This window comes from Dreissena polymorpha, chromosome 3 (genome assembly GCF_020536995.1).
Source record: "Dreissena polymorpha isolate Duluth1 chromosome 3, UMN_Dpol_1.0, whole genome shotgun sequence".
Taxonomy (NCBI): Eukaryota; Metazoa; Mollusca; class Bivalvia; order Myida; family Dreissenidae; genus Dreissena; species Dreissena polymorpha.
In genome coordinates this window covers 142,854,070-142,865,907 of record NC_068357.1, presented here as the reverse complement: position 1 = coordinate 142,865,907, position 11,838 = coordinate 142,854,070, and the positions used below count along the sequence as shown (strand labels likewise).

Here is an 11,838-nt window from a genome sequence, read left to right as displayed (position 1 = left end):
GTGACCGGTCTTTGTCCTTCCGTCCGTTAGTCCGTCGTCCACATTTGGTTTGTAAACACTCTAGAGGCCACATTTTATGTCCGATCTTCATGAAACTTGGTCAGAAGATTTGTCCCAATGATATCTCAATCAAGTTCAAAACTGGGTCATGCTTGGTCAAAAACTAGGTCACTAGGTAAAAAAAAAAAAAAAAACTTGTAAACACTGTAGAAGTCACATTTCATGCCCAATCTTCATGTAACTTTGTCACAATGTTTGCCTTAATGATATGTTGGTCGAGTTCAAAAGTGGTTCCGGTCCGTTGAAAAACATGGCCGCCAGTGGGTGGGGCAGTTTTCCTTATTTTGCTAAAGAGAAACCTTGTAAACACTCTAGAAGTCACAATTTTTGCCCAATCATCATGAAAATTGGTCAAAACATTGGTTTTATTGATATCTCGGACGAGTTCGAAAATGGTCCAGATCGGTGAAAAAACATGGCCGCCAGTGGGCGGGGCATTTTTCTCTATATGTATATATTGAAAACATGTGAACACTCTAGAAGTCACATTTTTGGCCCAATTTTCATGAAATTAGGTCAGAACATTTGTTTCCTTGATAAAAGAGTTTAGTTTGAATATGGTTACGGTCAGTTGAATAACATGGCTGCCAGGGGGGGGGGGGGCAGTTTTCCTTATTTGGCTATAGAGAAACCTTGTAGACACTCTAGAAGTCACAATTTTTGCCCAATCATCATGAACATGTTCAAAACATTGGTTTTATTGATTTCTCGGACGAGTTCGAAAATGTTCCAGATCGGTGAAAAAACATGGCCGCCAGTGGGCGGGGCATTTTTCTCTATATGTATATAGTGAAAACATGTGAACACTCTAGAAGTCATATTTTTGGCCCAATTTTCATGAAATTTAGTTAGAAATTTGTTTCCTTGATACGAGAGTTGAGTTCGAAAATGGTTCCGGTCAGTTGAATAACATGGCTGCCGGGGGGGGGGGGGGCAGTTTTCCTTATTTGGCTATAGAGAAACCTTGTAAACACTCAAGAAGTCAAAAATTTTGCCCAATCATCATGAAAGTTGGTCAAAACATTGGTTTTATTGATATCTCGGACGAGTTCGATAATGGTCAAGATCAGTGAAAAAACATGGTCGCCAGTGGGGGGGCATTTTACTCTATATGTATATTGAAAACATGTGAACACTCTAGAAGTCACATTTTTGGCCCAATTTTCATGAAATTTGGTCAGAACATTTGTTCCATGATATGAGAGTTGAGTTCGAAAATGGTTCCGGTCAGTTGAAAAACATGGCTTCCGGGGGGGGGGGGGGGGGGGGGGGGGGGGTATATTGTTTTGCTCATGTCCGTCCGTCCGTATGTATGTCAGTCCACCAGATGGTTTTCGGATGATAACTCAAGAGCGCTTAGGCCTAGGATCATGAAACTTCAAAGGTACATTGATCATGACTCACAGATGACCCCTATTGATTTTGAGGTCACTAAGTCAAAGGTCAAGGTCACAGTGACCCGAAATAGTAAAATGGTTTCCGGATGATAACTCAAGAACGCTTATGCCTAGGATCATGAAACTTGATAGATAGATTGATCATGACTCGCAGATGACCCCTATTGATTTTCAGGTCACTAGGTCAAAGGTCAAGGTCACGGTGACCCGAAACAGTAAAATGGTTTCCGGATGATAACTAAAGAACGCTTATGGCTAGGATCATGAAACTATATAGGTAGATTGATAATGACTGGCAGATGACCCCTATTGATTTTCAGGTCACTAGGTCAAAGGTCAAGGTCACGGTGACCCGAAATAGTAAAATGGTTCCCGGATGATAATTCAAGAACGCTTATGCCTAGGATCATGAAACTTGATAGGTACATTGATCATGACTCGCAGATGACCCCTATTGATTTTCAGGTCACTATGTCAAAGGTCAAGGTCACAGTGACCCGAAATAGTAAAATGGTTTCCGGATGATCACTCAAGAATGCTTATGCCTAGGATCATGAAACTTGATAGGTAGATTGATCATGACTCGCAGTTGATCCCTATTGATTTTCAGGTCACTATATCAAAGGTCAAAGTCACGGTGACCCGAAATAGTAAAATGGTTTTTGGATGATAACTCAACGCTTATGGCTACGATCATAAAACTTCATAGGAACATTGATCATGACTCGCAGATGACCCCTATTGATTTTGAGGTTACTAGGTCATAGGTCAAGGTAATGGTGACCCGAAATAGTAAAATGGTTTCCGGATGATAACTCAAGAACGCTTATGCCTAGGATCATGAAACTTCATAGGAAAATTGATCATGACTCGCGGATGACCCCTATTGATTATCAGGTCACTAGGTCAAAGGTCAAGGTCACGGTGACCCGAACTAGTAAAATGGTTTCTGGATGATTACTGAAGAACGCTTATGCCTAGGATCATGAAACTTGATTGGAAGATTGATCATGACTGGCAGATGACCCCTATTGATTTTCAGGTCACTCAGTCAAAGGTCAAGGTCACGGTGACCTGAAATAGTAAAACGGTTCCTGGATGATAATTCAAGAAAGCTTATGCCTAGGATCATGAAACTTGATAGGTACATTGATCATGACTCGCAGATGACCCCTATTGATTTTCAGGTCACTTTGTCAAAGGTCAAGGTCACAGTGACCCGAAATAGTAAAATGGTTTCCGGATGATCACTCAAGAATGCTTATGCCTAGGATCATGAAACTTGATAGGTAGATTGATCATGACTCGCAGTTGATCCCTATTGATTTTCAGGTCACTATATCAAAGGTCAAAGTCACGGTGACCCGAAATAGTAAAATGGTTTCTGGATGATAACTCAACGCTTATGGCTACGATCATGAAACTTCATAGGAACATTGATCATGACTCGCAGATGACCCCTATTGATTTTGAGGTCACTAGGTCATAGGTCAAGGTAATGGTGACCCGAAATAGTAAAATGGTTTCCGGATGATAACTCAAGAACGCTTATGCCTAGGATCATGAAACTTCATAGGTACATTGATCATGACTCGCTGATGACCCCTATTGATTTTCAGGTCACTAGGTCAAAGGTCACGGTGACCCGAACTAGTAAAATGGTTTCCGGATGATTACTGAAGAACGCTTATGCCTAGGATCATGAAACTTGATTGGAAGATTGATCATGACTGGCAGATGACCACATTGATTTTCAGGTCACTAAGTCAAAGGTCAAGGTCACGGTGACCTGAAGTAGTAAAATGGTTTCCGGTAGATAACTCAAGAACGCTTATGGCTAGGATCATGAAACTTCATAGGTACATTGATCATGACTCGCAGATGACCCCTATTGATTTTCAGGTCACTATGTCAAAGGTCAAGGTCACGGTGACCCGAAATAGTAAAATGGTTTCCGGATGATAACTCAAGAACGCTTATGGCTAGGATCATGAAACTTCATAGGTACAATTATCATGACTCGCAGACGACCCCTATTGATTTTCAGGTCACTATGTCAAAGGTCAAGGTCACAGTGACAAAAAACATATTCACACAATGGCTGTCACTACAACGGAGAGTCCATATGGGGGTCATGCATGTTTTACAAACAGCCCTTGTTATTTAGTAAAAAAAGCTTGTGAACACTCTTGAAATCACATTTTTTGCCCAATCATCATGAAACTTGGTACAAAGATTGGTTTTATATATATCACATAATTAATGCCATAATTATTGCCCTTAGATTGTCCAAAGTTTCATTATATTATACAAAATCCTTGTTAACACTCTAGAGGTCACAATTTTGTTTTAGATTTTATGAATCTTGGTCATAATATTTATTTTTGTAAGCAAAGTTTGATGTTTAGTAAGGGGGGGGGGGTCAACTCAAAATATAGGTCACCAGGTCAAATCTTACAAAAACAAAAACACTCCATATGCCAGAGTTTTGGTTCAATAATGATGAAACTTGATTAGGATGTTTGTCAGGACAATATCTAGGTCAAGTTTGACATTTGGTAAAGATTAAATGAACCGACTCCTCTCAGGTGAGCGAACTAGGGCAATCTTGGCCCTCATGTTAGACTTGCTGAGAGTATAGCAAATATGATGGAAATCTTATTATAAGAACCAGTTAATATACAGTTTCTAAAGCAATCACCTCTTTATTAATATATCGTCAGAATATCGCATTCCCAGGACACGAAACGCGCAATTTTACAAGCGAACAAATGAAAAGGGTTTACTCTCGAATAATTTGGATGATTTTTTTTGTGTGCCGAAATTGTGTGTGTACGAAGCCTGCATGTAAACATAGCTTAGGAGTAAATTCGCGTGTCGAAAACGCAGAACTATTTAGTATTAGTATTTCAACGTTAAAGACCTGGTGTTGCGTTGCCACGTTTCTTGGTCAATAAAACCAATTCTGACAAGAACATTTGGCTTTGTGTTACTAGCTAGACGTACCGTGACTACGTATCCGTAAACACACGCGTATAACAACAGAGACCGCAGCAACAAGAAACATTCATTTCTAAAATCAACAAAATGTAAGAACAATGTCCAATAACAATACCATGTATAATAACGGGTACAACAAACCGAATGGATTTGCGAAAATATATGGTCTATTAAAAATATATATGATATATCTCACATCTCGTACAACTATCAATGTATGACTCGTTTCAACTTGACACTTTGAAAAATACAATTTAAATGCAATATAGACACATGTCAAGCCTAATAGATTAAACTTTACTAACAAGCAACGTAAACTATAAGAAATATGAAGTGACAAATATATTTTCAGTAAAAGCAATCGAATATGAAAACAAGTACACGCGCACCTAATGATTAAACTGATATTGGCTAAGTATTTTAAGTAGAATGGCATGTATACATTGCTTGCGATTTACTAGTATCATATGCATACATGTTTGCATTGAAATGTGCAATAGCGATTCAGATAAAGGTTGTTTATATACACGTATTTGCATTGAATGCGCATGTTTGGTTCTGAACAACTCCTATTCCATACATCTCCGTTTAAATATGCAGACAAATGTTTAAAGGGAAATTATCGCAGAAAAAACAACTCGCTAACATCTCGTGACACCAGCCTCGCTGATTTCACGCGGATTCAGTGTCGTGACACAAGTGTTGCTTAATCATGTGACACCAGTCTCCCTCACATAATACGTCATTCTTTTCGCGAAAATCACGTGACCCGTTTCTTATATCACATGTGTCTGCTAAAAGCATGCGTCATCAGTGCAGGTTCTTGTTGCCCTTGACCTCAAAGCAGACTATCGCGAGGATCAACGTTCCTATGGCATACGCGTCCAGAATTTCAAAGTTTCTCGCCATGTGATCCGGACTATCCGGATATATATTTGTCGATGTAGTCGTCACCATACTCCATGCAGGCAAGGGTACCTAAAACGGAGAACAGGTTACACTCGTTTTCTGTATTCTGCAGACGGAATACAAGAGCATAATTCATCATAAAAACGGTTCTATTTCCTAGCATACTACCGTATTCTTAGACCCTTCCGCACCTGATGCTGCACTACCTGTGGCATAGCTTACTAAATTAACTATCTACTAACTAGACTCAAGAAAATTGGGACGTATTCTAATTAAAGCTGGGTTTTTTTTTCAATCTAGTAAATTTTACTAAAACATATTTGTTGTGGTATATTGTTGTGGGAGAAGACCGAAGAACCCGGACCAAATCCTTTCCATCGGTATGTTGAACACCATCCAAACTATATGAGCTCTTGGGGCTTTTTACGCGTGTGTGAAATGTCGTCACAGATTAGCCTTATAGTCCGCACAGGCTTATCAGGGACGACACATTCTACCAAAACTGGATTTTCGCTAAAGGGAGACTTCCTTTAAACGAAAAATACCATTTTCGCGGAGTGTCGTTCCTGATTAGCCTGTGCGGACTGCAAGGCCAATCTGGGACAACACTGCTCGCGCATTCATTACGCCCCGTTTTCCAAGAGCGCGGCTCATATCAATATTCATAGGTCTTTATAATCCGAAGGTAGCGATATATTCAAAATTTCAATACCCCCTCCCCTGCTCACCATTGTTCGGACCCGGGACACTCGAACTTGAGGCCGCTCAACTCGTTTGCTTAGATCTCGGCCGAGTACCTGTGGATGAGGGCCCAGCTGAGCCAGCGTAGCGGCTTCACGATCGAATAAAGGTCCCTGTTATTATAACAGGGCTGCGTGGACAGTATTTTAGATCGGAGGTATTCAATTAAGGGTCCATTAAGGGTCACATTCATCCCTTAACCGGTTCTCACCTGAATATTTACCGCGAATAACGTATCACGTAACTAAAAAACATAATGTAACCGCAAAATAAGATGTTGGTCAGTTATTTAAATAATTTTATACTTACAATCACAGCATTTTCTTTCATACTTATTAACATTGTCCGTTACGTATCTAAAGTTTTATTTCACAAGAATAGTCCGGACTAAATACAAAACCAGAAGTGACGAAGATACTCACTTGAGAAAACCGGAAGCGATGATCACGTGCGCGGCTTGAAAGAGGGCCGTGACGCTCTGCGCCAGATTCTGGTTCATGAAGAGTTCCATCATGACTATGGTGGTCATCTCACCCCAGTAGTGGAGGATGAATATCTGCACGGAGTACAGGCCGAAGTGGTCAGCGCCCGGGTGCATGCCCGTTACCCTGGCAACAAATTTAGCCCGTGACCTTTCTGACATATTTCATGGACACATACAGGCGAGTTTTAAACTTATTAATACCGATTATAATTGCTTTTTAAGTTTGTAGTTATTAATACCGAGTATAATTGCTGTCTGAGCGTTTGATTTCTTATACTAAGCGGTTCCCGTCAGATACAAATAATGGCTTAAAGTCTGTATTTATTTTTAATGTGATGAAATTACTCTGAACATACAGAATTTCTCCTGTAGATAAACAAGTATTGCTGTAAAAAGACGTTGTTTAAACAGTCAAAACAGCTTTGAACAACGATTTCTTATTTGAGATAAGTAATCGGTTCATATTTCGGTATAACAATGCGTAAAACATGTGCACAAATTTTAAACGCATGTTTTGTCAATAAAGAATTACTTGTACATGTTCACACCAGATAGGTAACATACTTGTTCATAGCGATCCTCATTCTGGAAAACTTTACGCATATGCTTTAAGCTCCGCTTTCCCAGAACCAGGATCCAATGATTTCGCGCTGGAAATGAGATGGAATGGCAGCACGTGTATGGAGTAGGCCAGCAGGAATGTCACCGTACCATAGAGACCGTCTCGCTTCTCGCGGTAGTACTGGTCCCGGAAACACGGGGCTGAAACGGAACGCGAATACTATGACATTGACGTTGAGTGGAGAGTTTGGGTGTTACAACGGTTGCTATTAAGCATTAAATTGCTTTGTAGATCAGTTGAATCTCTTTTAATACCACAAATATCCAAATGAACCGCATGTAATTATACGAACAGGAAAAGGAGCAGCGAAGGAAAAAACATAAAAAATCGATATTTAATAATATTGACTCCCAAAATCTGACAATTAATTCGATATTTGTAGGAAATGACTGCCGTTGTCTAAAATAAATTCGATATTTGACAACAAAATGTCACAGTCTTATTACTATTTCGATATTTGACAGAAACGAATGGCAGAGTCTATACAAATTTGATGTATGATTGAAAAGATTGCCGCTGTCAAAAATATATTCGATATGTGACCAAAACGATTGCCGCTATCTAAAAATAGCTACGATATTTGACAGAAACGACTGCAAGTCTAAAAATAAATTCGATATTTGACAGAAATGATTGCAACAGTCTTATAAAAAAAATCGCGATTTGACGGAAACAATTGATTATGTCTTGAAATAATCCCATATTTGATAGAAGCGATTACCGCAGTCTAGAAATAAATTCGATTTTTGACAGAAATGATTACCACAATCTAAAAGTAAATTCGATTTTCGACAGAAATGACTACCACAGACTATGGATAAATTATTTTATTACAAAAACGACTGCCACCGTCTAAAAACATCGATGTTTGACCAAAACGACTACAGCAATCTAACAACGGCACCAAACGATACCAAATATCTCTTAGATTCTACTCACATAGCGCCACGCTGTTAATGATGCCCATAAATGGCGGCACAGTAGATGACTGGTACAAGAGTCCCACGCGGTCCTGAATGCTATGCTGGTTGTGCTTTAGGTTGCCCAGGAAAATCAGGATGGAGGAGAAAAACAGCGGAAGTAGCAGCAGGCGCGCAACGTAGTCCTTTCAGTCACGGAAAAGATTTCGGAATATCCGGATAAGAACGTACCGCTTAATGCGTTGAGCTATATAAGTATTCCTTTTGGAATTAATAGTAGACATTTTGGTTATTTGATGTTTATGTCATTTAAAACAGTATTCAAAATATGCCTGACATTTTCTCTAGTAAAGTAAATGCAATACAATAAGCGTGTCGTTTATCCGTTTAAGCTTAAACTAGGCTTGAATCAGTCGTATACTCACTGCAGAATGGTCCCAACTACCCGGAAGTAGCTGGACCCAGGATCCCTGGCGTCCCCTTCTATGCACGTGGGTCCCTCCTTTAGGCCCGCGGGTATGTCTTTGATCGTCTGTAAGTGGGTCGGTGAGCTTTTAAAGGCCTGCACGAGACTCGCCACACGCTCGAGACTCCCGCGCTCCTTCTCAATATCTCGCCGTTCTATACTGGCTACGTCAACTGGAAGTCGAGTTATGGTGAATTAAGTATTCTAACGACAGTTTTCGTATGCATATATATTATTTATTTATATGCTCTAAATGCGATCACAATTTATTTAAAAAAGGAATAAAGAGCACTCGAATACTACCGTGCACCTACCGTATCTGTCTAGTGGGTTGGTGTATCTGTCACAGGGGAAGCCGAGGGCGGTGAAGAAGGGTACAATCTCCCGGGCACACCCAAATTACACCATCTCCCCCTTGGACATTATCCCTACCTGAGAATGGAACAACAAAAAACCCGTCAATGTATTAACAGAAGTAAGCTATTTTTTAAGGTCATTTAACGAATACGAAACGAACATTCCAAAAAATATTAACAAAAGCACTGAAAAGTAGCAGAGTATGGACCAACCTTATCCAGCAGGGTGAAGATGTCGGAGCTGGGCTGGTGGATGGTCAGAAGGACGATCTTCCCGCGTCTCGCGAGATTTCGTAGGTTCGAAATCAGGTAGCGCGCCGTGTAGCTGTCAATTCCGGATGTGGGCTCATCCAGAAATATCATGTCTGAAGGCACATACATTACCTATGGTAATGGTAAGATAACCAGAGTACCTTTCGAACGCATATAGATCAAGATTTGATTAAAAAATTATGTATTTTATCACTGTCACAAATTAACATACATATTGAAATGGTGTGTAGAATAAGGCCTTAATAGTGAAGTTCATTTCTGTACAGAAAAAAATATTTATACGATTTTACTGGTAACAAATGATGCGACTGTAGAACTTGACAGATTCTTTGTCTTTACAGTATAGATCTCTAACCAGCGGTGATCGAGTGATATTTTCTCGTAAGGTGTGAATAGTCAGGTTTGCAAACCTATTCGTAACATCGCGATTGAGTTGTTTTGTTTATGCTTCAATAGTTTTGTCAATCGCATTGGAACAATGTAGTTTAAGTCTCGCAGTGAACGTGAGAGTCTCGCGCACGGTGAGGTTTGGTAGCAGACGATCTGCTTGCATGACGCAGGTGGCATGGTTCTGGACAATCGCGCGCGTGCACTTCGTTGCGTTGTAAAGGATGCTTCCGGTTACCTTGCCCGTTGAGCGGCACGCGATAACGTCGAGTAGTGACGTCTTTCCTGAACCTGATATGGTGGAATATAATTAATAGGTAATTGAAAGAATAATGGTCAAATTGTCGTTGTTTACCGATTGACAACGATTTGGATTCTGATGTTAAGCTCGAATGGTTTAATAATCTACGCAACGGACCCACAGGTGGTTAGCGTGTGGCTATGATATTAATTAGTGAAAACATCATTTTGAATGATAAATAATCATATTATAACGAAAAATTAACTTTTCTGAAGAAAAAAAATTTCACTATCAAATATATATATAACAAGGTATGCAACTCAAAATCACCCCAAAACGGGGTGCATCGCTTTGAACAGCCATATCTTCATCAATTGTGCAGCGATTTTCACGATCTCGGTCTTATTCAACGCAGAAATGAATTTCCTTTCTGGAAATGTATATGTCTTGCAATATTTTTACAAATGCTGGGTCAACTTTTAAGAAATAACACGATACACAACACGCATGACCCAGTTGACAGTGATCATGTATTCTTTATGAATGAAATCTCCAGTTGTAAAGACACACCTCCGCATTGGACCAATGAAATCACTCGTATGTTTAAAATGTCAGTTAGTTGAAATGTATGTAAACAAAGGTTTCAAACGGCGCTGGACAGTTAGTCTTGATGCAGAATGTAACGACAAGAACGGTAATAATGTTTTTTCATACGTTTTATTGAATTATGGTATCGAACTACATGAACTTTGTAGGGAAGTTGCCCTTTACTCCGTGAAGATTTCAGTCTTAAAGACAGCATGATCACTGTCAACTGGGTCATGCGTGTTGTGTATCGTGTTATTTCTTAAAAGTTGACCCAGCATTTGTTAAAATATTGCAAGACATACATTTCCAGAAAGGAAATTCATTTCTGCGTTGAATAAGACCGAGATCGTGAAAATCGCTGCAAAATTTATGAAGATATGGCTGTTCAAAGCGATGCACCCCGTTTTGGGCTGATTTTGAGTTGCATACCTTGTTATATATATATTTGATAGTGAAATATTTTTTTTTTCAGAAAAGTTAATTTTTCGTTATAATATGATTATTTATCATTCAAAATGATGTTTTCACTAATTAATATCATAGCCACACGCTAACCACCTGTGAACGGACCGAGAAAGAGTCGTTTATTGACAGAACCCTGCGAAAATGTGAATATTATTTGGTGTCATGCTTTATTAATATGTAACTTTCATCCCATATATAGAGTTTATTTTTCTTAAAATAAATCCATAAATATACTAGGCAGTGGAGGTTTTCAGGAAATATTGGCTATTACTGCACTTCCACGGCCAAAGTTTACGCTACTCTTCGATTGGGATAATATTAACTATCCCGAAACATGACTTTGATTTTTATTTTAATATACCAAACAAACATGCTGTACACAATAAAAAAATGTCGAAAGTGCAGATGTCATATGAAAATCAAGGGCTCATTATACATTTTAATAAGCGCGAAACAATGTCTAGCTTGAACGGAATTTTCCGAAAACCCGTGCTATTAATTTTAGCTCTACTCGCGAGGCATATCAAAAACCATAGATTGATTATGATACAATTACTTTCCAACGTCATGGAAGGGGTTGGTATATGGATATTTAAGATAGAAAAGTAATGTGAGGTATAATAATGCGCATTATACCACATATAAACCACATTTACTTAGGATAATCGTAAACGTACCCTTAATTCCTTTTAAGACCTGTACTAATTCTTGCTGCGTTGTCATTCCAACACAAATAGGTAACTACATAGGCAAGTTAACATTATTTCCTTGCTCTCACAAACTATATTTAGTTTGGACTTAAGCTACAGCATAATTAAATCAAGATTTAAGAAAGTTTGGAAATAATCATCACAACATTGCTAATTTAACATTAAGCGTTAACGTAATTAACATAAAACTATAAGTAAATTATTATATTGTGCTCTTCA

The 11,838-nt window shown here is 39.0% G+C and overlaps 1 protein-coding gene and 1 long non-coding RNA gene across 2 annotated transcripts; one reads left to right on the top strand and one right to left on the bottom strand.

Annotated features, from left to right (window-relative positions):
• Nucleotides 1-1,315: 1,315 nt before the first annotated feature.
• On the top strand, nt 1,316-4,432 carry LOC127871774 (uncharacterized). Its single transcript, XR_008045546.1, has 2 exons — nt 1,316-1,922; nt 2,645-4,432. It is a non-coding gene; the product is annotated as an uncharacterized LOC127871774 (long non-coding RNA).
• A 2,754-nt stretch (nt 4,433-7,186) lies between these two features.
• On the bottom strand, nt 7,187-11,632 carry LOC127872657 (ATP-binding cassette sub-family G member 5-like). Its single transcript, XM_052415986.1, has 7 exons — nt 11,587-11,632; nt 9,706-9,906; nt 9,169-9,320; nt 9,003-9,031; nt 8,579-8,759; nt 8,153-8,318; nt 7,187-7,353 (listed from the first exon to the last, which is right to left on the bottom strand). The coding sequence occupies exons 1-7, from the start codon at nt 11,630-11,632 to the stop codon at nt 7,187-7,189; spliced, it is 942 nt and encodes a 313-aa protein (XP_052271946.1).
• Nucleotides 11,633-11,838: the final 206 nt, after the last annotated feature.

What these genes read in the sequence shown, in the direction of transcription:
- LOC127872657 (XM_052415986.1), bottom strand. Translation starts at nt 11,632, where the DNA reads ATGACAACGCAGCAAGAATTAGTACAGGTCTTAAAAGGAATTAAGG. An exon ending in TCTTCACCCTGCTGGATAAG is followed by an intron (nt 9,032 to 9,168) that starts GTTGGTCCATAC and finishes TTCCATTCTCAG; the next exon opens with GTAGGGATAATGTCCAAGGG. An exon ending in ATGTCCAAGGGGGAGATGGT is followed by an intron (nt 8,760 to 9,002) that starts GTAATTTGGGTG and finishes TGACGTAGCCAG; the next exon opens with TATAGAACGGCGAGATATTG.